Source organism: Pteropus vampyrus, unplaced genomic scaffold (genome assembly GCF_000151845.1).
Source record: "Pteropus vampyrus isolate Shadow unplaced genomic scaffold, Pvam_2.0 Scaffold38, whole genome shotgun sequence".
Taxonomy (NCBI): Eukaryota; Metazoa; Chordata; class Mammalia; order Chiroptera; family Pteropodidae; genus Pteropus; species Pteropus vampyrus.
The window spans coordinates 1,483,340-1,511,330 of NW_011888819.1; the positions used below are offsets into that span (position 1 = coordinate 1,483,340).

Here is a 27,991-nt window from a genome sequence, read left to right on the forward strand (position 1 = left end):
TTCCCAGCCATTTGTGTACTTCAGCATTGTTGAGCAAAATGATACTGGTTGCACTGAAAAAGGAAATAGTCCTAGAAAATAATGAGCTTGAGAAAATAAGTAAGTATATATGAGCATTCAGATATAAGTGTGGACTTTAAAATAATATATAATTTGGAAATAATTCTGATTATACTGCAATTTAAATCTTTAAAGAATCAAGAATCTAGCTCCTATAACTTGAGAAACTTGAGGTTACTAAGTGATGAATATTAAAGTGCAAATTGGATGGAAACATACTAAAATTTTGATAAAATCTTGTTCTCTGTTGAGCAGAATTTCGTTTAAGATCATTTACTCAAGCTGGCATGACATCAATCTAAGCAGGTCCTATGACACATAACCCTGAATAAAATGGTTAAGGGAGTCTGGTGTCTCATTAAGAATTCTGAATTTTTAGTTAATTTTTGAACCACTATACCTTTCTATTCATTAGGCTATAATTTTTTCCTGGCAAGTGGAGGTCCAAATGTTGAAACCTAAGAGGATTTAGGAAATGGTATAGAATTCTGGTTAGCACTGTGACCTGTACAAGGTGATATGAAAAGAATGGATTTGCACAATTTCTGTGTCAGTCTTGTTTGTGAGCCTTCAGCTGTAACACAGTTACTAGTGGAGGAGAATATGTGCCCTGTGGAAGAAAGCTGGAACACCTCCATTGATAAGCCAGCTCCACATTCAGCTAAGGGTAAAGAGATTAGCCCGCAGTATACTTTGCTCACAGATGAATCTGTCCAAAAGCAGACATGGAAATTAGAGTAATAATTTTTGTAATAACTTATTTTTGTGAATTATATTAGTAATTACAAACTGACAACATTATGTATTTAATCTTCTCATTAGTCCTATCAGCTAAATACTGTTTTTCTTATCTTGACTTGATTAGAATTTCTTAGTTTGTAAGGGATAGGATTAGATTTTACAACAGGTCTGAAGTTCCTGAGTCCAAAATTCATACCATACATAGCTTTATAAAGAGAGTTGTGACTAATTATGTAGTAAAAACCTACGATATGCCAGATTTTATAATAAATATTTGGTCGTTTACTTCTCACAGTAGTCCCATGAGGTGGACTGTAGTATCCTAATTGTAACTATGCTTACAGGTCATTTGAATACAGAGCAGTCTGTCACTGAGGTCCATGCCCTGTTTACTGTATCTGTGCTGTCTCCTGTTTCTTAACACATTGGCTTGAACTTCTCATTTCAGGTTTTGGATATCTTAGTTGTTTATCCTGTATGCACTTCTTACCATTCGAGGCAAAAATAGTAGGAAGATTATTCAGTATCGCTGATAATTAAGGTCCCTGTCACATTCTTAACTAACCAGAAAAGGGACCACTAAGTAAGATTTGGGAGAAGTGTGGTATTTTGTATCAAACAAATGTTATGAATTTTCATCACCTTGAATATCTCAAAGCATATTTAAAAATTAGTTCATAGATATTTTGAGATTAGTGGACATAGCAGTGTTAGGAAATGGGGCAGAGAAGTGAAGGTGATTGAAAGGTCTGTTCCCAAAGTGCACTTGGTAATGTGTCATCCATTCTGGTAGTTGCAGAACTGCTCTATTCACTGCGATGGTGTGAAGAATTGGACAATCCGCCTATTTTTCTAACTGGATTTTGTGAAATGCTTCAAAAGATGAGTATTACATATGATAACTTATGTGGACTTGGTAATCCTTCTGGCCTTTTGCAGCTGCTATTTAACAGGTAAAAATCCTTTTCAATTTCCATTTTTTTAAATGACTATTTAATTGCTAGTTTATGGCTTTGTTGCTAGTTTATGGCTTTGTTTCTATAAAATGTAAACCTTCTTCATGCTGATTTTTTAGGTAAAGGGTTGGTCTAAATTAACCCAAATTCTTAATGATAAATACTTTGTGGTTACTAAGTACTTGATTTACTTTTCTGGGGAGATATTTGGACTTTACCTGTAGAGATATTTGGACTTTGCCTGTAGAAGCTGTTTTAACTTGTCATCTGCGACCCATCCTCCCAATGCCCTCAGATTCAGTCTTTTATCTTGCATGTTGTTACAGGTGCATCTTAATATTATAACCACAAACCCTCTCCCCTAGATAAGGAAGTAGATATGCAAACCAGTCCTAGAGATTACAGCAGTTAGATATTAAGCTTGTTGAACTTAACTCTTTAACGGCTTCCTCTTTAAGAGTTTTGCTCTTGCTAATAGTATTTTGAGTATGCTTCCCAGTGTCGGAGGCCCCGGGCTGGACAGGCCTTCCTCTCCAGTCCCACTCCGCATACTCAACTCTCAGAACTTTACTCAGTGAAGTGTCTTCTGGGTTGTGTCCTTCTCCCAGCTGCAGCTGCCATTCACTTCAAGCCTGACCTTTAAGGTCTTCTCCCCACTGGGACCGGAGAGGCTTGGTGATTGCCTTGGGGTGAGAGCTCAATGCCAGCGTGAAGGTGTCGGAAGTTCAAGCTCCCAGTCCTTTCAGTAATGGCAGTTGTTTGGATGCAGAACTCTTGTGTGAATCGCTACCCTCACAAGGGCATTTATTTAATTCTGTAACAGGAATCCAAATCTTAAATACACTTTCAAAATTGATTTTTTTTTTCCTTTTTTAGATCCAGGGAACATGGCACTCTGTGGTCTCTTATTATTGCTAAATTGATCCTTTCTCAAAGCGTTTCACCTGATGAAGTCAAAAGGCATTATAGGAGAAAAGAAGGGTATACTTATTTAAAATGTTTTTCCTTTGTAATTTATTGTAATTGGTCACCTTGGCAACCACCAACTAATGAACAATCTCTAATGAATCAAAACCGGTATAGGAGATGAAGAAATTAAATTAAAGGAAATGAGAATTAAAAACTTTAAAACAATTTCAATTGCTTTAGGTTTGAGACACAATTTTTTTTGTAATTTTAGCTTTACAACATTTTGTTGTGAAATTTTATACTTGTTTTAAACAATTAGAATTTTATAAACTTTTCCTCTTTTCCCCAAAAATCTTTCTGGTAGACATCTTTCTTTTTCTCCACTCTGACTTCCTTTTTCTATCACTATTTGCTGTATGGGAGTGATGGGGAAAGTTACTCCTGTTATATAAGGATCCTCCTACTGAAGTATAGTCTACAAATGCAGTAAATGTATTCTTAAGACAAAGAAAGAAATTACATGATTGGACAAAGTAGAGATCTACTAGAGTTGATCATACTAGAGAAGCTGAGCATTCAGCTGAACACTCAGCTGAAATTTACCAAGGCACATTCTTGAATTTACTGATTTACCAAGAATAATTCTGGAATGATATGTATATGTTCTGGTACAGTAGAATTGTAAAGTAGACTTCAATTTTTAAATCTTTTTTGAAAATTTACGAAACATTATTTTGAGATCATTATAGATTTATTATGTTGAAGTAAATAAAGATTCACATACAGTTGTTGTAAGAAATAAAAAGAGATTTCATATATCCTTTCCCCCATTGATACCATTTTGCATAACGTTAGTACAATTTCACAACCAAGAAAATTGATACAATCACTATATTGACCAGGTTTATGTGCACTCACATGTGTGTTCTGTGTAGATCACACGTGTGTGACTACCACTGCAGTTTAAGATACAGCACAGTTTTAATCATAAGGATCCCTTGTGTTACTCTTTTATAGCCACAGCCACCTCCCTTCCTATTTTCTCATTTCTGGCAACCAATAATCTGCTCTCCCTCTCTGTAATTATATCAACTAGGAAGTTTATATAAATGGAATCATACAGTATATTATCTCTTGATATTGGCTATTCAGCATCATTTAAAATTTTTTCTCTGATTATAAAGGTAATGGAATTGACTAAAGAACTATTAGAACTAATTACTTCTGAGATGGATATATACTTGACATGAACAAATCAATAAGTTTCTTATTTATCAGTAATAATCAGTAAAAAATGACATAGGAAAAAATTCCGTTTGCTATGACAACAAAATAAATATATACAAATTAACAAAATATTAGAATTAAAAACTCTAGTAAACATTACAAAAGAAAAAGATAAATCATAGAAATGGTCATAGCAATCTATAGTTTCAGTGAAATCTCAGTCAAAATTTTAGCAACATTCTTTTGAAAACCTTGACAAACTGTCTTAAACAAAGGAAACATGCTTAGGAATAGGAAATTTCTGATAGAGCAAAGTGAAAAGGACTTACCCTACTAAATACATGAAATTGGTGAATAGACAAATCAGTGAATCAAAATAAAATATAGAGTCCAGGAACCAGTCCATGCATACATGAGAATTTGGTTTTTGATACAGGTGGCCTTTCAAATCAGGAGAACCAATAATAAATGATATTAGAAAAATTGGATATGTATTTGAAAAAATTAGCAAGACCTCTTCACTTACATATACATAAAAATAAAGTCCAGATGAAAGCTAAATGTAAAATGCACATTTATAAAAGTATTAGGGGAAAATAAGAGATGGGTAATCCTGGCATGGGGAAGATCTTCTTAAGCAAAGCACAAAACCTGGAATTCATAAAAGAAATAATAGATGTTTGATTCCGTAAAAATGAAGACTTTAGCAACCTAAGCATGCATCAACAGATGAACAAACAAAAATATGTAGGGGAGGGTTTCAGTTTTGTGAAAAGAGTTCTGCAGATTGGTTGCACAACAGTGTGAATATATGTCACACTATTGAACCGTACAGTTAAAAATAGTTAATATAATAAATTTTGTATATTTTACCACAATTAAATATTTTTCAAAAGGAAAAAAGAAAACTTCTGTTTGACAAAAATATAGTAAACAAAGGTTAAAGGACAAGTGACAAAATGGGAGAAAACCCTTGTAAATTAACAAAGAATTAATGTGATCTTCTGTTAATCATTAAAACAATCCAAATTGAAAAATGTGTCAAGGACTTGAATAGGAAATTCATAGATGAAATAAAATAGTCAAAGGTAATTCATTTATGAAGTGTGAAATATAAATTTGCCTTAATAATGACAAGTATAAATTGAAAGAAGCATATTTTATCTAACATATTGCCAGGAATTTAAAACATTCATATGTGTACAGCAAAACAGTCACGTGTGCACATTTCTGGTGAAAGTGTAAATTGATTATACTTTTTTGGAAAGAAATTTGAAATGACCAAAATACAATTGATCTTGCAATTCTGCTTCTAGGAATCCAGCCTATAGAGGTATTTGCACATATGCAAAGTATCTGCTCAAGGACATCATCACTGCATCATTATTTTTAAGAGCAAAAATTTGGGGAATAAAACCTAAATGTCCACTTATAGGGAAATAATTAAATTTTGATAACATCCATGGTATGAAATATTATTGTTTCTGTTTTTCATTTATTGGGTAGCTTTAAAATGGAAAGAATAATTTATACCTATATGTTCTGACATAGAAAAATCTACAAAGTATATGTGACAGTAACACAACTTAAATATTTTGTATTCAGGTATAGAAGTGACAAATAATATAGCAATATGTTCAGTATGATTTCATTGTATAATCTAACTATATACATACACATAGGAATATCAGTTCATAGAAAGGACATACAAATGGTACTGTTTAAATCAAATCAGTTGACTCTTAAAGCATAACTATGTATTGTTTGTCTAATTAAGAAAAATCATCTATGAGGAAAAGATTTATGCTCATTTTAAATATAAAAACATGTAAAAAAAAAAAAAGCAGCAAAAAATATTTACAATTTCATCATCCAGAATCAACAATTGTTCATTTCTTTTCCTAGTTTCTTTTACTTTTTTTATGCGATTATTTTGTATAGTGGAATTATTAGTCCTTTTGAACGGTCTAAAAAGGAATTTTCTGAAATAACTGCATATTTAGAATAAATATTCATACTTTTCTTTTAAACAGTTTTTTTCCACTAACGGAGGGTAATATGCATACCATTCAAAGTCTCTGTCCATTTTTGTCAAAAGAAGACAAGAAAGAATTCATTGCTCAATGTATACCTGCCCTTCTGGCCTGGACTAAGGAAGACCTTTGCAGTACTAATGGTTAGTTTCTTAGTAATACATATTTTATTGATTTGATTATTGCTTGAGATGAAAGTAGTGTTCTTAATATCTAAACCCAAATCTAGCAGAGATAAATTATAGCTGATTTATTCCTAGTTTATACTCTTGCTACCTAACAAGCTCACAGTCAGTAGAATGAGTGTCATTGGAGAGTGGTCATTACATTTTGTGGTGCAGAAATGCTGCGGCCTTATGGGAAGATCTGCAACCACAAACACCCTCTGATCACTTCTTTTTCATCTGTAGCTTTATTTTTTTAGCTGTGCCTCATTTCAACCTAGTCAATCAGTGATTAAACATATAAAGGCAAAAGATGAAATAGCTTTGTTGTGTTTTAAACTTTTTTGGACACTGCCATCTATTCAATTGTTTGTTAATTTAATAAACCCTTATTGAATGCTGGCTATGTGTTTTTTATAGAGCAGATATACGTAAAGTTATATCATGTGATAACTGATATAACAAAAAGATTTCCAGTGTGCGTGAGTGGCAGAAAAGGAGTTTTCCATTGTATTTTGAGTTGTCAGTGGTGATTTCACAAAGAGAACTATTTTAACTGAGTGTTGAAGGATAATTTTCCATATGGCCATAATTTGAGAAGTTCATTCCCGTTATACAGAAGCATAAAAGAGTGAAGATAATTTAGTTGAGCTGGCTGTTAAAGTAGAAGGTGAGGGACAAAGGATGTTATAATGCACAAGAAGATGGATTTTGAGAAATGGTAGGGAGCAGATCATAAAGGCATAGGTTGGTGAGTTAAGGAGTTTGGACTATATGCTATAGGCAGTAAGGAGCTGTTGGTCTGAATTAGGTAGGAGAGTAGTAAGGCAATCAACATTTGCATTACAAAGCTTATTTTAACAACAGTAGGAAGGATAGATGTGAGAGAAGAGAGGTTGGGGGTAGAAGACCAGATAGGAAGCTATTAGACTAGTTTTAATGAAAGATAAGAGAGCTTAATTCAAGGTATAGGTGGAAGAGAGGAGATGGAAATGAAAGAGAGAAATGAAATATAATCGAAAGCGCTCTGTGGTAATATTTCTGAACTGGGTGGTTGGAAGTACTATTAGCTCTTAAGAACCAGCTGATGTCAAAAGTAAATGTTTGTGGCGTTAAACTTTGCTGTTGAGTTCACTTATAGTCTTAGACTATGGGATTAAGTTGGGATTTGCAGTTGTGAAATGAGTTCTGAAATGCAGTTGAACTGACCGCATAGAGGAGTGCCTAATGGGAGTACAGGTGATTTCTCCCGCACAGGCTGGCCGAGAGGAAGAGGGGCAGGAGTCCGGGCTGTGGTGTCACACCACTGTGTACCGCTCACACAGACTAACGGTGCACAGCTGGGCAGAAACCTGGCAGGTGGGACGCCCGAAGGAGGGCAAATGTTTTTGATATTCGACAATCAATTTTGCTCTTTCAGCCAAAGTGATGGAACAGAATTAGCTAACAGATACTTTTTAGTTGGTAGAAAATCAGTTGTTTCTGATTATATTGAGTCTCTTCTATTTTGCCAGTAAGATTAAAACAATCTTTCTCTGCCTTCAAAGGAAGATGAAATGCATTACACAGTTAACCCTTGACCAACACGGGTTTGAATTGCGCCATATTTTTTTCAATAAGTACACAGTTTCTTCTCTGTATCCCTGGGTTTCTCATGAGTATTTTTGATCCATGGTTGGGAATCTACAGTTGTGGAGGGCTGACTGTGTGTTATTCTATGCCATTTAATATAAGGGACTCAAGCATCTGCAGATTTGGGTGTCCGTGGGGGCAGGTGTCCCAGAACCAAGTCCCCATGGGTTCAGAGAGATGACTGAGTTTGGGGGGAGTCAGAAGGTACGTGCAGATTTTCGACTGAGGGTTGGCGCCCCTTAACAGTCCCGCCCCCCAGCACTTCTTAAGAAAAGTTTTGATCCATCTCCAAGTAGACCTTTCTTTTGTATCATAGCAGTACAATTTAAATTTTTTTAATTTTCATTTTGAATTTTACTTTAGGAGGTTTTGGACATCTTGCTATTTTTAATTCTTGTCTGCAAACCAGAAGCATAGATGATGGAGAGCTATTACATGGTATATTAAAAATTCTAATATGCTGGAAGAAAGATCATGAAGATATTTTTCTTTTCAGTTGGTAGGTAGTACTTTATATGACGTTTTCTTTCCCTATATACAACGTGGACCCAAATTGTGTATCTTATAGTCACGATTTCGTAGAATAATATGATGGTAGATATTTAAGTCAGTCTTTTATGAGTATATAAGATTTAAAGTATTTTCTAATTGAATGTTTATAATTCTTTAATGTTTTTTCTTATTTTGTTTTGTTTTTGTCTTTATCACAGTAATCTATCAGAAGTAAGTCCAGAGATACTGGGAGTAAATATAGAAATAATCCGGTTTCTTTCCCTGTTTCTGAAATACTGCTCGTCTCCTTTGGCAGAGAGCGAGTGGGACTTCGTCGTGTGCTCCATGTTGGCCTGGTTGGAGGTAAATTAACCTGATGTGTCAGGACCTCTGTTGGGTCTTCCTGCATATCTATACCAGAACTGTTTACTAATCATATTAAGTAGTGATTGTGATTGGTGCCTTTGCAAACATTTAAACACTTAATAGTGTTTACTGTCCCATTTCACAGAATGGTAAAATAATAGAGGTTTAACATCTGTCAGTATCATTCAGTGACTATATCTCCTAACTGCTGTTAAACTGTTCTCTTCATTAACTCTTTCAATATATTTGCAAAACACCCCTTTCAAGTTTTGTCTTTTCATGACAAGTTTTTTGGACTTTTGGTTCTAATTAAATTATTCTTAAAACATGCTGTGTCAGTATTGCCAGAGTGATGCATTAGAGATTAAGCAAATTCGAAGAGAATTAGTGTTCTTTTTAGCAACCAGATGTGTAATAGTTGTGGTCCCCAGCACAGCAAGTCAGTTAAATCAAGGTTGAATGTCTGCTTTGCCTGCTATTAGCTTGGTGGTTTGAGGTTTTAAACTTGACCTAATCGAACCTTAATTTCATTATTTTAAAATAACTTAATGCCCAATTAGTAGGGTTCCTGAGAAAATTATAAATGTATCTTTAATGTATTTCACTTGGTAAATAGATGTTTTTCTTTTTTAGTTGTAGAAATAAAAAAGCATTTCCATATAAGATTCATTCTAATTCCTAGATTTAATTTTGAAAAGATTATTTTTATATAAAATATATGTCTTCTGAGACTATACACTTCAACGGCTTATTTTTAAATTTAGAGAAATGAAAAGGACTGTTGCCTTGATTTGCAATGTTTTGGTAGAAGTCTGCTTACTGATTTCATTTTTGTTTCTTCAGACAACAAGTGAGAATCAAGCATTATATTCTGTTCCGCTCGTTCAACTGTTTGCTTGTGTCAGCTGTGATTTGGCCTGTGAGCTCAGTGCTTTTTTTGATTCTACAACTCTGGATGCGGTTGGCAAGCTTCCTGTAAATCTAATCAGTGAATGGAAAGAATTTTTTTCCCAGGGCATCCACAGTTTGCTTTTACCTCTTTTGGTGACTGTTACAGGCAAGTGAAAAAGGGAATAATAGTGAGATTCATTAAAAATGACTTGTCAAAAATTTCAAAAAATCTTTAGATGTTTAAGTCAAAACAGTACAGAATAATAAAAGAGCCAGAGAGAAAGCTAGGCATCTCAGAAGCATCATATATGCTCAGTTTATGATAAGAATTGAAAAATGGCAAGGTAGCGAAAGACAACTGCAAATTAAAGTAACAGTAATTCAAATAACATGAATAGGTCCTTTATAACATGAACTTTCTCTTTTTTAAGGATGATATAATAGAAATTATTGAACAGTTGAGATTATCTGAAATATATATTCAGTTCATGTTTCTAGTTAGGATTAGTCTAATGTTTGTCAAGTTTTTATTTCATTTTCTTAAATAACATTTGATTATCTGTGAATCAGTCAAGCTGCATTACTCATTTTGTTTTGGTATGTGCATTTTTTTTTCCTTTTTGTCATCAGGAGAAAGCAAAGATACATCTGAAACATCCTTTCAGAATGCGATGCTGAAGCCCATGTGTGAAACATTAACATACATCCCAAAAGATCAGCTGTTGAGTCACAAACTCCCTGCACGATTGGTTGCTGGCCAGAAAACAAACTTGCCAGAACATCTCCAGACTTTGCTAAACACGCTGGCCCCATTACTCCTCTTCAGAGCTCGGCCTGTGCAAATTGCTGTTTATCATATGCTATACAAGTAAGAATTCTGAATCATTGTTGTGGCGGTCTAAACAAATAGTACATATAGTTAATTTTAGCACTTAGTCATAAAAAAAGTCAAAGTTAAAAAAGCAAGAAAACAAAAGTAAACTTGCCTGCATGGTTTTCTGCTCTTAAGCATGATATTTAACAATGGACAATGTAATAGAAAATAATTTAAAATAAGGTTCTAATTTCCAGGTTGATGCCTGAATTACCACAGTATGATCAGGATAATCTAAAGTCATACGGCGATGAAGAGGAAGAACCAGCCCTGTAAGTTTTTTAAAATAATTTGTTTTATTAAATTATTATAATTCATCTCACTTATAATAGCTTTAGAAGACTGAGACAACACAAAGCTCTAAATATAGAGCGTATATTTATTCATTCAACAGATCTTTTAAAAGTATCTATAAGATGTAAATTGAAATCTAGAGTTCACTCAAAAAGATTGTTTCTCTCTCTTTTTAATTGTTCCTAAATCTTATTTTCAGTTTGTTGCTATTTAGTAAAACTTCTTTGGCAACATGGTAGCTTTTGTGGAAAGAGTTAGATTAATTCAAATACATATTGAGCACCCATTTTGTGAAAAGCATTAATTAAATGCTGAGGAGAGAATACAGTGTTTAGTAAACATTCTTTTTCTTAAGGAGCTTTCAATCCACCATAAGACAGGATTACTCTGTAATAGAAGACGGTGCTAAGAGAAAAGATAGAAAGTGTGTTAAAGGAGTCCAGCTGCTGTGCATCAGGAAGGAAAGACTTTTTCTTGCAGAAGAGACATTTATGCTGTACCTTTCAAGTTAGTTGGCATTTCAGCAGGGCAGGGAACACAGCAGAAGCGAAGGGAACAGGGCAGGGAACACAGAAGTGAAGGGAACGACGTGTGATGGCGTCGAGGCGTGAGTGTTCAGGATGTGCTTGGGGAATGCGGAGTGGGCACCACTTTTTTTTTTGGTCTATATCCTCTCACTAGAACTCTGTGAGGTCAGTTTTTTTTGTTTCTCGTTCTCAGCTATATTCATGGGACCCAGAATGGTTCCTGGTCTAAAGCAGACTCATGAGTAGTGCTCATTTGTTGAATGAAAGAATAAGTGAACAAGCTTGTGTGGAGTAGGCAGGGAGGGCATACTGAAAGATAAAGCTGGAAGGGTACGTAAGGTAACGGAGGCCTTACGAATGACAGTTTTTAGGATTTGGGACATTATTTGATTGAAGATGTGATATCACCAGCTCATCGTGGCAATAGTACGAAGCATAAATTGTACAAAGAAGTGAGCAGAGACCATCCCAGAAATCATAACAGTGTGCATGGGGCAGTGTGAAAGTAGATTCCTGAGCTGATATTGGTAAGATCTCGTGACTGTTGGTATGGAACAGAGAAGGGGTGGTACATGAGATGGTGGTGTTAAAGGTAAAAACTTGAGGGCAGAAGCTTAAAGACCTGTTTATGGGCTGGGAGAAGGGCCATAAGGGATGTCATAGAGAACAGATCTGACAAGATTTACAGAAGTATTTCACTTTTTGAGAATTTCTTAAGCTCACCTGAAAGTGTCAGTAAGTGCAATAGTTCAGTAAAGAAGAAATTTAATTAATGTCACAAATTAATGTGAATGTTAAATTTACTTTCCTGAAAAGACAGTCTTAATGATCTCTGTACCCGTTACAGCATGATAAAGGACATGGCAGGACTTGGTAGTTCTTGTTTTCCTGGTTTGCTAAAGGACTTTAGTCTGATCATTTTATCTTCTCTGGGTGTGTGATTTTTTCTTTTTTTTTTCATATATTAAACAGAAGGTCGAAATAGATATTTTCTACACTTGATCTTAGCCAAAAGGCCGAGAAGCGATGAAATAGATGTTTTCTATAAGGAGCCTACCTTTAAATACTGACTTCTAGTCTATAGTTTTATAACCTATTATTTATTTTTAATACACAAATATAAAATTTACACATTTTTAAATATTTTATATTTAATGTATCACATTTATATATTATATATTTTATATTCACATATTTATAAATCTAAAAATATATATACTTTTTCATGTATATATCATATATATTTATATAATATATTTTATGTCTTTCAGAGTCTGTAATTGCCATTATGTGAAATTAGGAGTTAAATTTGAGTATGTAAAAGAGGACTTTTAAAATGGTTTTTGGAAAAGAAAGATTTTTTAAAAAATGAGGTTTATACATGCTGTCAGTTTGTTAAGGGAATGAGTAATGAAGAAAATTGTGCTGTTTCATCATTGATTTTTAGATCACCGCCAGCAGCGCTAATGTCTCTTCTTAGCACTCAAGAGGACTTGCTAGAAAATGTTTTGGGGTGTATTCCTGTTGGACAGATAGTTACTATTAAGCCGCTGAGTGAGGACTTCTGTTATGTTCTGGGATACCTTCTCACTTGGAAATTAATACTTACTTTCTTCAAAGCTTCGTCATCTCAGGTAAATAAATGTGACAGCTTTTGACAGTTCTGTCCTATATGTATTTTTCTTTTTTCCTATCTTGATGAAAAAGGGAATGACACTTTAATCTAATCTTGTCTGGCTAACTTCAGCCTTTTTGCTGAATTTATTTCTGTTCTTCCTTCCTCTCACAGTTTTTACACACAGAGTTTTTGCAAAAGTATTTAGTCTCTGGAATGCGTGTAGATCAATTTCTTTCTAACAGAATGTAGCCACCAAGTCCTTTTAATGCAGGACACAAGATTTGTATAATTAATTTTGTACTACCATAGTAGTAATATCAAAAGAATTGGATCTTGCTATTTTTTTCTTTGGCCAATTTCTGACTCTTGTGAAGATTTTGTTAATATATCACTGGGAATTTACTTATTTGAAAATCAGTGTTTGGAGAAAGATCTAGGAAATATTTCCTGTGTAAATCAAGCTATTATTGTCTCTAAATGGTGAAAATATCCTGTAATAATAATTTTGTCGAGATTACTCTGCCACTAGATGTCTCTGTTGTCTTATATTTAGGAAGACCTCATTATCTAGGAAGGAAACTGGAAAAGCCTACTGCAATTTTTTTTTTTTAAATTCTTTTTAGGCAGATGCCCTCTTTAAAAATTTCTATCAAACTTCATTTGAATCAGTTTAATAAAGTATGGCTTCTTTGACAGGTAAATACAAAAAAACTTAGTTTATCACTTCATATTTGAAGTGTGACTAAATTATCATGGCATTCATTTCCAATGTGATTTTTCAGAATGTTTAAATTATATTTATGTTGTTGCAAAGAAGCCGTATGTTGGTGCAGATGTATCAACATTTTGTTTATTCATTCATCTGTTGATGGATATTTAGGTTGTTTCCACTCTTTGAATATTATGACTAAAGCTGCTGTCAACTTCCATGTATAAATTTTTGTATGTTTTCATTTCTCTTGTGTTGTATACCTAGGAGTGGAATTACTCTGTAATGTACATGTGTTTTTAAAAGTCCATTGCTATGTATGATTAATTTTTTTTTTAGATTCTACTTTCTTTTTTATTTTGAAAAAAATTCAAATTTACAGTGAAGTTGGAAGAATAATTTAAGGACAAGTCATATACCCTTTTCAGAGAATCACACATTTTTACTGTGTTGCTACATTTGCACGTGCCATGCTTTCTCTGTATTTCCTTTTTCCTGCTGATCTATTTGGAAGTTGCAGACATCATGATACTTTAACAAAAGTATTTAAACATTCATCTCCTAAGAACAGGGACATGTTTATACATAAGCGTAATGTAATTATTACACTCCAATTTAATTTCGATGCGTTAATATTATCTAATTTGTATTCATATTTCCCCAGTTGTCCAGTAATGTCCTTTATAGTTTCAGTTCCTTCTCTGTTGAGGATTTAATTAAGGTCAGTTTGCATTTGTTTGTCACATTTCTGTACTGGTAATTTCCCTACCTTTCTTTTCTTTCTTGTCACTCACCAGGTCAGTTATTTGGTAGACCATCTTACCATTTGGATGTGTCTGTTTGTTTCCTCATGATTAGATTCTGGTTAATTTTCAGCAGGAGTGCTTACTGCACTGTGTGATGTGTCCTCAGTGTGTCACCTGTGGGGGCACAGAATGTCACCGTGTCCTTTTATTGGTGATGTTAAGATCGGTTACTTGGTAAACACATTTATGAAATCCATTGTTAAACTACTTTGATCAACATATATTAAAAATTCCAAATTCTATGGCTTGATCCTTGTATTTGAGCGTTCATAGTATTATGAAAATGGTGTCTGACATACTATGAGGAAATGTATGGTATAGTGGAAGAAATCATTTTAAAATAGCTACAAATACCAAAGAGCTTCAAAGTAAATGCCAACAAAAGAAGACGACTGTTATTTAGGGACAAGGAGTCCTAAAGTGCGGGTCTGTCACAAATACCTATAGTGCACCCAGTGGTGCCAGGTTTTTATATTTTTAAAAAAGAGACCAATCCATATTTTTATGTGAAATTTCCTGATTTGTAAAACAGCTGTGAGAAGACCTCAAGATATTTTGTAGTACTGATTTGTGCTGTGTCCTAAAGGGATGCTGGGGTGTTTTATATTGGGTGGTGTCAGCCCTGAAAATGGAATTAGTTTTAAGCAGGATTTTGAAAGATTAAGGACTATGGTGTGGAAGGAATGTGTGGAAGACTTGGGAGGAGAGTGAGTGAACAGCTATGGGGAATGGTGAATAGGTATTCGTGGTTCAGGGACTCCAAAGGGAGGTAACTTATTAACAGGGAGTCAGTTTGAGAAAGATATTAGAAGCATATGTCAAATAATGCGAGAATAGTGAAAACGGCTGCTAGTTTGTGAGGAAAGGGAACGGTGCCTTCAGATGGCCCACTTGCAAAGTAAGAATGTGGCATCTATTTCATAGGACTCTTCCATGTCATTCTAAGTGTTCTAATTAATGCTTTTTTTTTTTTTTTTACTGTGTTCTTATCTGGTTATCTGTTATATTTTGATTCATTCTTATCTACTGATTGTTTAATTGGGTCTGCTAACAATTTTTTTTTGCTTTCCACCAGCTTCGGGCTCTGTATTCGATGTACCTTCGGAAAACAAAGAGTTTGAATAAATTGCTCTATCACCTGTTCAGGCTTATGCCAGAAAATCCAACCTATGCAGAGATGTCTGTTGAGCTCCCAAATAAGGAACCTAAAACCTTCTTTACTGAAGAGCTCCAGTTGAGTATTAGAGGTCAGTGAGATGTGTGTGTGTGTTTTCTCTGAGAGACTAGGCTCAGGCCAGGTTGGGTTATGCATTACCCTGCAATGTGGAGAATAGCCCCAAAGGTGGACCCTGGCTATGGGAATGTTGAAGTGCAAGATTTTCCACATTTCTGCAAATAGGACATATAATTAGATCTTGTGGATAAGATTGTTAAGAATTTAATACATTTTTGAAGCCTAGTTTGTTGAGCTGTTCTCTTTTGCTCCGTAAACAAATATTTGTTATGTGATAATATTTTGTAGGACTATAAATAAGTAGTCTTCAGTTGAGGAAACTGAAAAAGATAAGTAAAGTTTATATCCTTTACCACGGGAGCTCAGATTTTAGCTGAGGGGATAACACTAGCTGTCTTATTGTGTTATAAGTGATTTCCTAAGAGTAGTTTTTTAAATATCTTAGAGCTTTGTAGATGGGACTGTGTCTTGTGAGTATTTTGGTAGATATTCTAGGACTTTTGTATAATATAGCAGTGAACGCTGGGGAAAGTAAAGGAGGCCACACTTCATTATTTATAAGAAAGAGAATCTTTAATTTTCCTTCCTTTTAAAAATGTGTGTTTCATCTTATTTGTGACCTGTCATGTGAAATATAGAATGCTATTTCTAGGCAGATTTTTCAGTGTTGATTGGGATCTTTTTTTTTTTTTTTGACATTCTAATTGTTCCTTTTGAGTATGTGGGAGAAAGCTAATACTCTAGAATTCTCGTTTCTTTGGTATATTTGTTTTATGAACTCTGTCACTAATGTTGAATTAAAATTGATTTCCTAATACTAATACTAAAATACTAATGTTAGTCTGTTGTTCTATGTACGAAATCATGTTACTAACTAAAAATTTGCTTTTTCTTTAGAAACAACAACTCTTCCATACCATATTCCACACTTGGCTTGTTCAGTCTATCATATGACATTGAAAGACTTGCCCGCCATGGTTAGGCTGTGGTGGAATAGTAGCGAGAAGCGTGTTTTCAATATTGTAGATAGATTTACAAGCAAGTATGTCAGCAACGTTCTTTCTTTTCAAGAAATATCTTCTGTGCAAACAAGTACACAACTATTTAATGGCATGATGGTTAGTATAATCTTGAATTTTTTCTAAAAAAGCGATTTAAATATTGATTATGTCTGACATTGGTACTGAATATCACCACAGTTGTAGTCCTCGGTTCAGAATTTATAGAAATCACCTGCTTTATTTTATGATTCCATGTATCAAATCTTAGTATTAATGCATAGATTGAAACAGTGGTATAATTTCATTTAACCCTACCAGATAGTCTTTGAACGTTCATTAGTCCATGTAGAATATGTGCGGGAGTGCCTACAGGTGCCAGGCATTGTGTGCCAATCGCTTGGGAGATGAAGCGTGCAGTTGGGCACATTTCCTGTTCCGTACAACATGCAGTCTTAAGAAAGGGGGCAGGCAATACAGACGATGGTGTTTTGCATTTGAAACTGAGACATTAAGGGAAGAGTGCTCTGTTATCAGTGGGAACGGTTCATCTGGCAGAGGGGATTAGGTGAGACTTATGGAGGAAAATCACTTTGATGTGAGCAGGATTTTGTAATGGGGAAATGTGGGGAAAGGTGTTTACTACAGAGAAAACAGTATGGCAAAAGCAAAAGTGTAGAATGAAAATTTCTGTGATTGCCCAAGAAATGATGACTAACCCAGTATTCAGATAGAGTAGGATTCCTGAAGGTGGATGAATAGTCAGAGAACAAGCAGTGGTGAATTAAGGCCATATTGGAAAAGGCCTGAAATGACAGGCTGAAATATTTGGTCCTCCTTAGCCACTGAAAATTTTCCTTTGAGGCAGTGATGCGATCAGAATTTTAATCTGTGAAACTGCTCTGACTGCAATATACAGACGGCATGGGCTGTTAGCCTGGAGCTTGGGCTCAGAGAAATAGTTAGGGGAGACTACTGGTGTAGACATTATGAGCACTGAGCAGGGCCTGAATGAGGCAGTGTTCGTGGGAATATTGCTCACGAATTCTTGGGGAGGGATGTGAGAAATTTTGTGGAAGCATCCAAACTTGTAACTGGAAAATATCTGGGATGAGGTAGAAGGAGAAATTTAAGATGATGCTATGGTTTTTAGCCTGGAAATGGGAAAGTCAGCAGAATAAATTTGTAAAGGATGATAATTTGTGTTTTACGTTGAGTTCACAATGCTAGTATGAAAACCAAAACCAGGTATAAATATTCTGGCAGTTGATGGTGGCTATAAAGATCAGGAGAATTCTGTGGTAGAGAAATACTTGGGAGACTTCTAAATAGAAGTGATATGTAACCTGGGTTTGGAAGACAAGGAATAATTAATAACCCATTCTGTCATTTGCCTACTGAAAAGCTATTTAACTGTTATAGAGTAAGCCTAATATAATATATACTTTTTATGAGCAGAGTGTTTTTTTTTTAAAACAAACTTTGAATGTTATATAATCAATATAAAACAGTCAGCCCTCCATATCTGTGGGTTCTGCATCTGCGGATTCAACCAACCTCAGATCCAAAGTCATGGTCAAATTTGGGGCTGTGGAACCCAAGGGTAGACGGACTTGAGCATCCATAGATTTTGGTATCCAAGGGGTCTCACAGATACTGAGGGACAACTGTATGTCAGGTATTTATTAAATATATCATGTCTAATAAATGGATGTATTTAACTGAGTTTTCTTTGAATGAAAACCAGCTGCTGATAGTCAACCTATCGAGATATTTTTGAATGAAAGAAAGAAAAGAAATTTGACCAAAAGAAAAAAAAATTGCCTTTCATGTGTTACAGGTTAAAGCTCGAGCTACTACTCGAGAAGTAATGGCTACTTACACTATCGAGGACATAGTTATTGAACTTATAATACAACTGCCTTCAAACTACCCATTGGGTTCAATAACAGTGGAAAGTGGGAAAAGGGTCGGAGTAGCTGTTCAGCAGTGGCGGAACTGGATGCTGCAGTTGAGCACTTACCTCACCCACCAGGTGAGTTTCTGCACGCCCTTTAGGCTTCCAGACTGCAGATCCCGCCGATCTGCTATTCGAAAGGGCAGTGAAGCTTCTATCTCTTCTGCTTAAGGTAGAAGTAGATATTGTTCCCTTGGATGAAAACAAACACATGCCTAATGACTGGAACCTGCCAAGCTGTTTTAATTTTTAAGGCTTTATAATTTTTTTTTCTGGCATTTGAGAAGAATTCACTTGACTGCATTGGCATTATAGATGATATAGAATTGAGAGGGAGTCTTTTTTAAGATATTGGACAGATGATGATTGTGTTCTGAGCTACTTCTGCTCTTACATTTCAACTCTCCTGTGGTTATAGAAATCTCAGTACTTTCAAAGAGCTTGGACTTTTAAACAACTTATAAGTCTTCTCTAGTTTCGTTTGCACGTTGTGAACATTGCACAGTAAAGAAAAATTATTTTAAAATAAGTATATTCACTAATTTGTAGAGCTGGAACAAATTAGCAGCCAAGAAGGCGAGATGATTGATTTGACCATTTTTAATTGAAAATGAGGAGGACTAATCTAAGTGATATAATTAGGAAGAGTTTCATGAAGTACTGGTGCAGACGCCTTTCTTCCGGGTCTGTCTTTACTAGAGCAAACTATGTCTGGTTCCTGAAACTTGGGTGGTCGTTTAAAATACCAGCATTCATAGAACTTAAAAGAAATGAATATAACGAAGCAGCTTCTCCTTTCTCCAAGTTATAACTCAGCTTTAAAATTTGTAAAGTTGAATAAAAATTACTAATTGGTGGTCTTCAGTGTACATTGACTCTTTGTTTTTTTTCTTGTCAACAGAATGGAAGTATTATGGAAGGCTTGGCATTGTGGAAAAATAATGTAGACAAACGTTTTGAGGGTGTTGAAGATTGCATGATCTGTTTCTCAGTCATTCATGGTTTCAACTATTCTCTTCCCAAAAAAGCCTGTAGAACATGCAAGAAAAAGTTCCATTCAGCCTGCTTGGTAAGTCTAAAGAGAAATTACCTTATTTATATTTTGTGTATATATTCTATATATATATGTGTATATATGTATGTATATATATGATATCTAACTTTGGAAAAGACAACATTGTTAAACTCTTAATTGTAGTTAATGGGTGACATATTAAAAGTGATTTTTCAAAATCCGTGAGAGATAATTTGTAATTTACTAAGAATGGTAGCATTAAAGCAATTTAATAATTGGATGTTTCTAATTTAGCTCTCAGCCCTCAAAAAATAAATGGTCTTTTAAACTTTAGACCATAAAGGAAACTGAAAAAGTTAGAACCGGGAGCCATCTGACTCAGAGCTCTGTGCTCTTTTAAACATCATATTGAAAAGACAATGACCCTAGGTTTCACAGGAGGTCTTCCCTGTAGGTCTTAGTGGCTGGTGCGGGAAGCTGAGGGAGGAGGGAATGGTGGAAGGAGCACTGCATTGTGTTGATTCTGGAGCTGAATGGAGGGAGCAAAATTTCAGTATTCTTTTTCACTTTATCATTTTAAGTTTGCTTCAGATGTTTATGTAAAATGGCAGCTTTAAAATGTTCTTTAACCTGTGAAACCTTTTCTTTTTCAGTACAAATGGTTTACATCTAGCAACAAATCCACTTGTCCACTCTGTCGTGAGACCTTTTTCTGAGGTTTTTTCCCCCCCATTGGACGTGATCCCTGGAGTAAATCAAGCAAAGGCAGTGGATTTGGGTTCGTCTTGAAGGGTTGATGTGAGGAGGGCAATGAGCATTACTTTTAAGTAGGATCTTTTCTGGAAAATTACTTCGGTCAATGTAATGATCCTAAAATCAGGTTTACTTATCTTAGATTGCTTTGTAAATGTTTGGAAACCTTTTCTTTTACATGAGAATATTACATATTTGAGAGAAAATATTTATATTAATAGTTTAACCTCTTTGTATATCTAAAAATAAATATGGAAAACCCCTAAATTACAGATTTGGAATTTGTGAAAGCATTGTACAACTATATTATATTGATAAACCCATTCAGTTCATTGATCTGTGTATTAGAACAGTTCAAGTGAGGCAGATGAATTGAGAGGGTTGATTTATATCTGCAGATATTTTAAGACTTATTTATTAGTTATGACAACAAAATTAATATTCTATTTGTAGATTATTTTAATGATAAAAATGACACTAAGCTATTAATATAGCTTATCTTAAGCTATTTAAAGCATGCTCTAAATCCTATATAAAAGAGTATAAACTGAATTTTAAGGTGCCTCCATTTATTAAGGGTTATGACATTCAGAGAATAAAATTCATGACACTGACCTTTTGCTGTGGAAGAATTTCCATATATTAGTGAAATTCGAATTGCAGATTTCTCAGTGAATTTATTACTCAGTTTGAGTGAGTCTCCAGAGGGTGAGAATTTGAGAGAAACAGGAATTACATTATTTCATTCATGAAGTAGAGTGGTAGTTATACCTCTATTGAGAGGGATGAAATAAATGACTGAATATTTCTGAAACATAAGATTGGTGGAAAAGACAAAAAAAAGTGTAAATGCTGTAGATGGCTTTCAATTTTGTAAGTGAATTTTACTATTCTTACTGGCCAAAGTTTAACCAAATCAGAGATTTGGGGGAGCTAATTTTTCCAGCCAAGTTAAGAATTTTAGTACTGAAATGTAGTATAACAAGCTGAAATGGTGAAACCTGCCTTTTGCCACAGCACTATTACCTTTAAAAACTGTGCCCAAAATATAGGTGTGGAAGTTTGGAACTTGGAGTAATTTTGTTGCCATCTTCTATTACATGGGAAATATTAGCATATCTAACAGCAGCAGGGTTACTAGAAAGATCAGATAATTATCTCTGTTACAGATGTTTAATTGGCAAAAAGCAACCTGTGTTAAATAAAATTATTGCTTACCATCAAATGGGTAAAATGGTTATTACTCAAATAGTATGAATGTGGTCAGAGTATTATAGTTGAGAGTGAAGTATTAAGTGTGAGTCACAAATCTCTTGAGTTGTATTTGTAGATGCAGTGTCCTACCCAGTTCTGTCACCTCAATTTTTTTCTGTAGTATGTATTACCATATAGCCTTGAGGCTGAAAGAGTCAGTAAGTGAAGTACAGATAGCAAAATTCTACTACCTCTTCTTAACCCCTTTCTTAAAATAGTCTTTGTCTCTGACATAATAATTCCAAAGGACTGTGTTACTCCTCTGTAAAAGTTACACACTTTTTCTTTAAAAATTGTATTATATAATAAGAGTTCGTTTATAACTTTTCCCGTATTGGTACTTCTTGGCTTCTAACCCACACCCCAAGTAGAAAAGAAAAGGGAATAAAAGGGAATAATGGAGCATTGTTTTTCCACAGTAGTATTTAGGCATCAGGTTCTTGGTGAAACACTATACTAAGTGGGATACCTACTCTTCATACTTAGGACTCTTTGAGACTTGTAAATAAAAATGTAAAACTTGTTACTGTTTATATGCTAAAGAAAAAGCTTTCCAAAATAAGACTGAAATTCAGAATACCACGTTAATTAAAGTTGTATTTATATAGCTTTGACAATTCTGCAGAGCATCCCTTAAAATTTTAGCATAAGGACATTTTAAATTGCATGAGATTCAAAGCTTTTAGCAAAATTATTAACTTAAAATCCTAATGTAAATTCAGATTTTAGAATTTATTTTTAACTCTTATTTATCACATGCTCAAATGTATGTACATAAGTTTCTGTGGCTTAAATAATTCATGTTATTACTGGATAAGTTTTTGTAGTGTGAACAATTAATGTTATTATTTGATTGTTATACCATATGCCCATTAAGATTCTTTTTAATTACAAAATATTTCAGATATACAGAATAATAACAATATAAATGCCCTTGTACTCTTCACAAACTATTTTGCCATATTTGCTTCTGATTTTTAAAGAAATAAAATGTTACTCTTTCGTACTCCTCCAGTGACACCATCTCCTCTTTCCCTCCCTGTTCGAAGTTGGTGAAACTCCTTCCTGTTCAAGGTTTTCTACTTTCCTGTGTGTTTGTATCCATAAATAATAGCAGTTTTTAAAAAACTTTATATTTGTAATATCCTGTTGTATGCATCTTTTGTAACTTGCTTTTTCACTCCGCTGCTGTTCAGGACCACGTGTGTTTTCTCACCAATTCCCCCTACTAATGGTCATTTCAGGTTTTTTTGTTTGTTTTGCCATTTTGAACAGTGCTACTAGTGTACAATTTTGATGTTTTCTCATGCAAATGTGCTAGATATTCTGGAATTTCAGGTAGTAGGTATCTATACTCTGTGACTTTAGGTGTCAGATTGCTCTCCAGAGTAGTGAGCAAGTTCGCACTCCCAGTGGCATTGTAAGAGGATTCTGATTTTCCTACCTCATCAACAGTTAGTTTTATCAGACTTTTAAATTTTCCAGTTGGAGCTGTGAGATAGTAGGTCTTTGTTTTAATTTATATTTACCTGGCTACTGAGAATCTTTGCTTCATTTTGTATATTTATTGGTCATTATTTTGTGAATTTATTATCTGTATGCCTTTTTCTCTTGGATTACATATATCCTCATTGATCATAACCCATTATCTGTTACTGGGCTTCTTCTAGTATGTGGCTTGACTCTAACATGGGCTGTGGCTGTCTTTAATTATACAGAATTTTCAAGATAACTTTAGTCAGATTTATCATTCTTTTTCTTTAAGATTTTGTCCTTTCCCCGAGGTTTAAAATTTTTTTTATTGTACTATGTCTAAACTTATAATTTCAAAATATGTCTTATTCACTTGAAATTAATTTTTGTGACCGTTGTAAGGTAGAACACCCATGTTGATCGCCATTTCTCATAGCATCGCTTATTAAATAGTACCCCCATTCCCCATTGACTTTGTAGTGCCGCCTCTCATTACCAAATCCCCTTGCCTATGGAGATTGGTTTCTGGACTCTGTATTCTATTTCATTGATCTATTTATCTGTTAATTCTACACTATTTTTTTTTAATAGTTTTTTAATTAATCTTAAAGACTAGGTGAAGAGTCCTCTACTTTTGTTTTTCCTCACGACTTTCCTTGGATAGTCGTATCTTCTGCTAGCCAAGAACTCTCTTTCCCCTGCTTGTTTACTGTCATGGCCAATTTGTCCTTAACTATAATGAGTTGTCTTATATAATAACTTGGCAACTATCCATCTTAGATTTTATCTGGTTTGGCCAGGGGGCTCTTGTAAGATCTTGTGGCCAGATCTTCTCCTTAGAGCCTTACAACCCAATTATCCTGTTCGTTTGCAAAACTGGTGCCAAAAATTTTGTATATCCGTAATGAAATCCTTGAACCTTTCCATGGATTTGTGTTCCTATTTTATAAAAGCTCTTTGCGAAAAGAACTTTGGGCTAATAAGCAGAGTGTTTATCATGGAGCTTTGTTTTTGTTTTTTTTTTTTACTATGGATTATTTTTAAGAACACCAACTTCTTTCGTAGCATTAAGGCATCAAATAATTTGTATATTTGGTGTACAGATTTTATAGGGGTACCTCAGGAGGTTAAGAAATCTGTTTCCATGACATTCCAAATTGATATGCTATTTCAGAAATATACTGGCTACAGTATATCTATTTACTCTTCTATTTTTAGCAGTGTGCTGTGTGCTATAGAACCATAAGTTTGGCCACTTGAACTTGGCTTTTGGTGAGGTACTAGATTCCAAAAGACTCTGGTGTAGTTATTGTATAACCAAATAGTACTGTTCCTTTTAATTCTTTAAAATACCCATTAACAGGTAATATTTATTAGAGTTTAATGGTGGAGTTTTCAAAATGTCTGTTCTTGGTATGGACACCTCAAACTGCAGAACCGTAACCATGGGATTCTCCTTCATTAGCTAAAGGTAATGGAGTTTCTGGATTTGAGAGGGCTACACCAGTAAAATGAGAAGGAGAAGGTGATTATATACTTTATGTGGAATCATTAGATTTACTTGTGCGTTTTGTTCTTGTACCCTGGAACCCTGCTGAACTTGTTTATGAGTTCTACTAGTTTTTTCGTGGATTCCTTAGGATTTTCTGTGTACAAGATCATGCCATTGACAAATATAGTTTTACTTTTTTTCTAATCTGGATGCCCTGTATTTCTTTTTATTGCCTAATTGCCCTGGCTAGGCCCTCCAGTGTTGAATAGAAATAGTGAGAGCAGCAAGTGTCTTGTTTCTGATCTTAGGGGATAAACTTTCAGTCTTTCATCATTGTGGTATTAGCCATGGTAGATACAATCAGATTTAGAGGTGAACTTAGTACAAATTCTGAAGACAGTTCAGCTAATTGAGCTGAAGATCCTCTGATACAGCAGAAAATAACTGTTGTGTCAAAGGAATAGGCTCTAAGTGGCAGTAGATTTTTGATGTATGCCATGCTGTTGAAAAACCATTAGAGCAGAGTTTCTCAACCTCAGTACTACTGGCATTTTGAGCTGCATAATCCTTTGTTTTGGGGACTGTCCTGGGCATTGTAGGATGTTCCGTAGCATTCCACCCTCTATCTACGAGATGCCAGTTGTGACAACCAAAACTGTTCAGACATTGCCAAATGTCCCCTGGGTGGCAAAATTGCCCCCAGTTGAGAACCATTACCTTAGTGCATGGACTAATTGAGCACCACTAAATAGAAATATAATGCGAGTCACATGTTATTTTAAATTTTGCTAGTAGCCACATTAAAAAAAAGTAAGGAGAAATAGGTGAAATTAATTTTAATAACACATTTAACTCGGTATTCAAAGTACTATTTTAAGTACGTTTAATCATGAAAATTATTAGATATTTTTTCATTTGAAACTTTTAAATTTATAACATTTTAATTTAGATACGAAATTTTCATCAGAAATCCTTGATCTGTATTCAGATTTCAGAAAACTTAGTTAAAAATGTAAATTCATATTCCCAAGTCTTTCCAAGCACTTAAAGTTTTCCAATAACTGTATTGTATCCATTTTTAAGTTTAAATTAATTAAAATTAAAAAAATTAAATTTAGTTTCTCAATCACATTTACGACGTTTTAAGTGCTCATTAGCCACATGAGGGTAGTGGCTGTTGTGTTGGACAGGGCAGGCCTAACTTTACACGTACACACAGAAAGAAAAGTTTATGATTCTTTGGGGAAAATCTGGACTCAAACTCAGCTCCAAATACTAATACTTCATGTCTTAACAGCCTTTTGCCCATAAGGATTCTGAGATCATAGCTTATCTTTTGGTTATTTTTTGAATTACACAAAATGTAATTATATGTCTAAGTCATCTATACTTTGATCATATATAGCATTTTCCAGAACTTTAAAGATTAATCCTGCAAATTTTACCTGGCAATTTCATTTAGTAAGTAGAACTTTACTTACTAAAAGGTTGTGTCATGAAGAAACTATTATTCCCTAGTAATGATGCCAAAATGATATTTATAGATTGTTAGACATTTCCACTATTTGGGTGGTTTTAGTGCTCCGGGGCTCCAATGTTTTATGGTAGTGAAATTATTAGTAGAGAAAGTGACCTATGTCTTTGTTTTGTTGTCCATTTATATTTTATAGACCTTACTCTTTAGGAGTTTAGAAGGTGGCCAGGGAATTCTGAAGTACTAATGTCTCCTGGAGTGACATTACTGGAGAGATTTTGGATAGTTATCCTCCTTTTGAGCCATCATAGGACATGGCCCTTCTGTTATGCTATCATTAACCACAGCTGCTCACTTCTCAAAGAACAGAGAACCACTGGGTCTTATTTTTATTTTGGATATCAGTTGCCTTATCTTGAGGGTCAGAAGTGTGTTTGATTTCTAGCTTTTTGAAATGTTCAGTGATTGTTGGAAACCTTCTAAATTGGCATTTCTGAGTCTATTTTCAGAAAAAAAGGGAAAAGCCAGTTCGCTTTTACATTAGCTCTTTAGGCTACCCCAGAATATTTGAAATTTTCTCTAGGTTTGTTTTTGGAGTCTGCTACTTAGTTACCTTTTTTGTTTATTTAAAATTTCGAATTTTTGTCCAAACTCTCCATAAGGGAAAGGTTTCCGAAATAACCTTATGTAGTGCATTTCCTCTTTGCTTAACCTTTCAAGGTCATTTCTTGAATTATAAAGAGCGGGCTTATTTCAGCTATTTCCGTGTGTGTGTGTGTGTGTGTGTGTGTGTGTGTTCGTTACTTTTAACCATTTTGCTCCCATCTGAGGGGCTAATAATTAAGTGAACTGTTTGGTATGGAACTCAAGGTCCAGGACAATAAATAGATCTAACACAATTCTGAATTCTGTAGCAAATTTATCTTCCTATAATCCTTAATGATAGCTCTCCACTTGACCCTACGTTCGAATGTTAGTTTTTTCAGATCTGCATTCTGGTCTAATAGTTTTGAGAGGGTATTATATGATATAATTGTTCTATCCTGAGAGAGACTTTGAGGAAAGGATTACCTTTTTTCCTTTACCTGGAGGTAAAGGTAAGTACCAAAGGATAGAAGGGGTTTAAGTGGATGGTTAAGACAAAGCTGGGTACATAAAAAGATACGAAGAGGGTGGGTTTCAGAAGATTTGAAAAGGAATGAACCAGTTTTTCTTTGATAGATGCTATTTCTAAGAATCACTATTTCATTTTGAGGCCTTAGCACACCAATCCAAAGTTGAATTGGATTAGGCTGAATCCTTTAGGCTTTTGCCCTTAATTTTTCTAGAGCTGCTTTTAAATATATTAATTTCGATATATCAGGAGTTCCCTGTAATGGCTACTGTAATTCTAAGTCAGTTTTGGCAAAAATTTGCCACTTAACAAATTAAGCACAAGAATTAGGATTGGAATGAAAATTCTGCCAGGAGGAGGTTTTGCCTTTGACAAGTTAGTGACAAAGAAAAGGGCACTACATTAGTCAAAAGTGTGTTTGTTAATGATAGATGAGGTTCCCCAACCAAATAGAGGATAGGAAGGAGCCATGTGATCAATGACCCCAAAAATCAATGATCCTGAAATATGGACTAACTAAAGTGAGCTGCTTTCACAAATTGCAAGGCTTTGGGGAATACACATATGAAGATTTCATAAAGGACTCAAAGCAAAGTTTGCTTGTCATTTTAGCAGCCAATTGTCATCAGTCTGATGGACCATTCATTTTTAGGGCCAGCTCACAATGATTTGGAGACTTACCCCATGCTTCCATCTCTTCCCTTAAAACACTTCCTTTACATTCAACAGATACAAGTCAATAAGAGACAAAATCAGAACACACAAGCCAAGAATTTGTATAAATAGATGAACAACAACAACAACAAAAAAGCAAAGCAAGCATTGGAGGACCTAGGATAATGACAAAAAAAATTTACCAAATGGTTCATCTCTAAATCAGAAGGTTTGATTATCATAAAGACAGCCCTAAGTATAATAAGTAATATAA

The 27,991-nt window shown here is 34.5% G+C and overlaps 1 protein-coding gene across 2 annotated transcripts in view; it reads left to right on the forward strand.

Moving 5' to 3' along the window:
• LTN1 (listerin E3 ubiquitin protein ligase 1) overlaps window positions 1–22,651 on the forward strand; it is a 48,915-nt gene extending 26,264 nt beyond the window's left edge. The window contains exons 17-31 of one of the 2 annotated variants that reach the window (XM_011358203.2): window positions 48–99; window positions 1,595–1,754; window positions 2,634–2,738; window positions 5,927–6,069; window positions 8,086–8,221; window positions 8,433–8,577; window positions 9,424–9,637; window positions 10,102–10,339; window positions 10,543–10,617; window positions 12,614–12,800; window positions 15,375–15,546; window positions 16,431–16,651; window positions 18,372–18,566; window positions 19,390–19,557; window positions 20,157–22,651. In XM_011358203.2, coding sequence (XP_011356505.1) covers window positions 48–99; window positions 1,595–1,754; window positions 2,634–2,738; window positions 5,927–6,069; window positions 8,086–8,221; window positions 8,433–8,577; window positions 9,424–9,637; window positions 10,102–10,339; window positions 10,543–10,617; window positions 12,614–12,800; window positions 15,375–15,546; window positions 16,431–16,651; window positions 18,372–18,566; window positions 19,390–19,557; window positions 20,157–20,219 — 2,274 coding nt within the window. In that variant the 3' untranslated portion in view covers window positions 20,220–22,651. The remainder of the gene's footprint in view (window positions 1–47; window positions 100–1,594; window positions 1,755–2,633; window positions 2,739–5,926; window positions 6,070–8,085; window positions 8,222–8,432; window positions 8,578–9,423; window positions 9,638–10,101; window positions 10,340–10,542; window positions 10,618–12,613; window positions 12,801–15,374; window positions 15,547–16,430; window positions 16,652–18,371; window positions 18,567–19,389; window positions 19,558–20,156) is intronic. The other variant, XM_011358202.2, reaches the window with a different exon arrangement.
• Window positions 22,652–27,991: the final 5,340 nt, after the last annotated feature.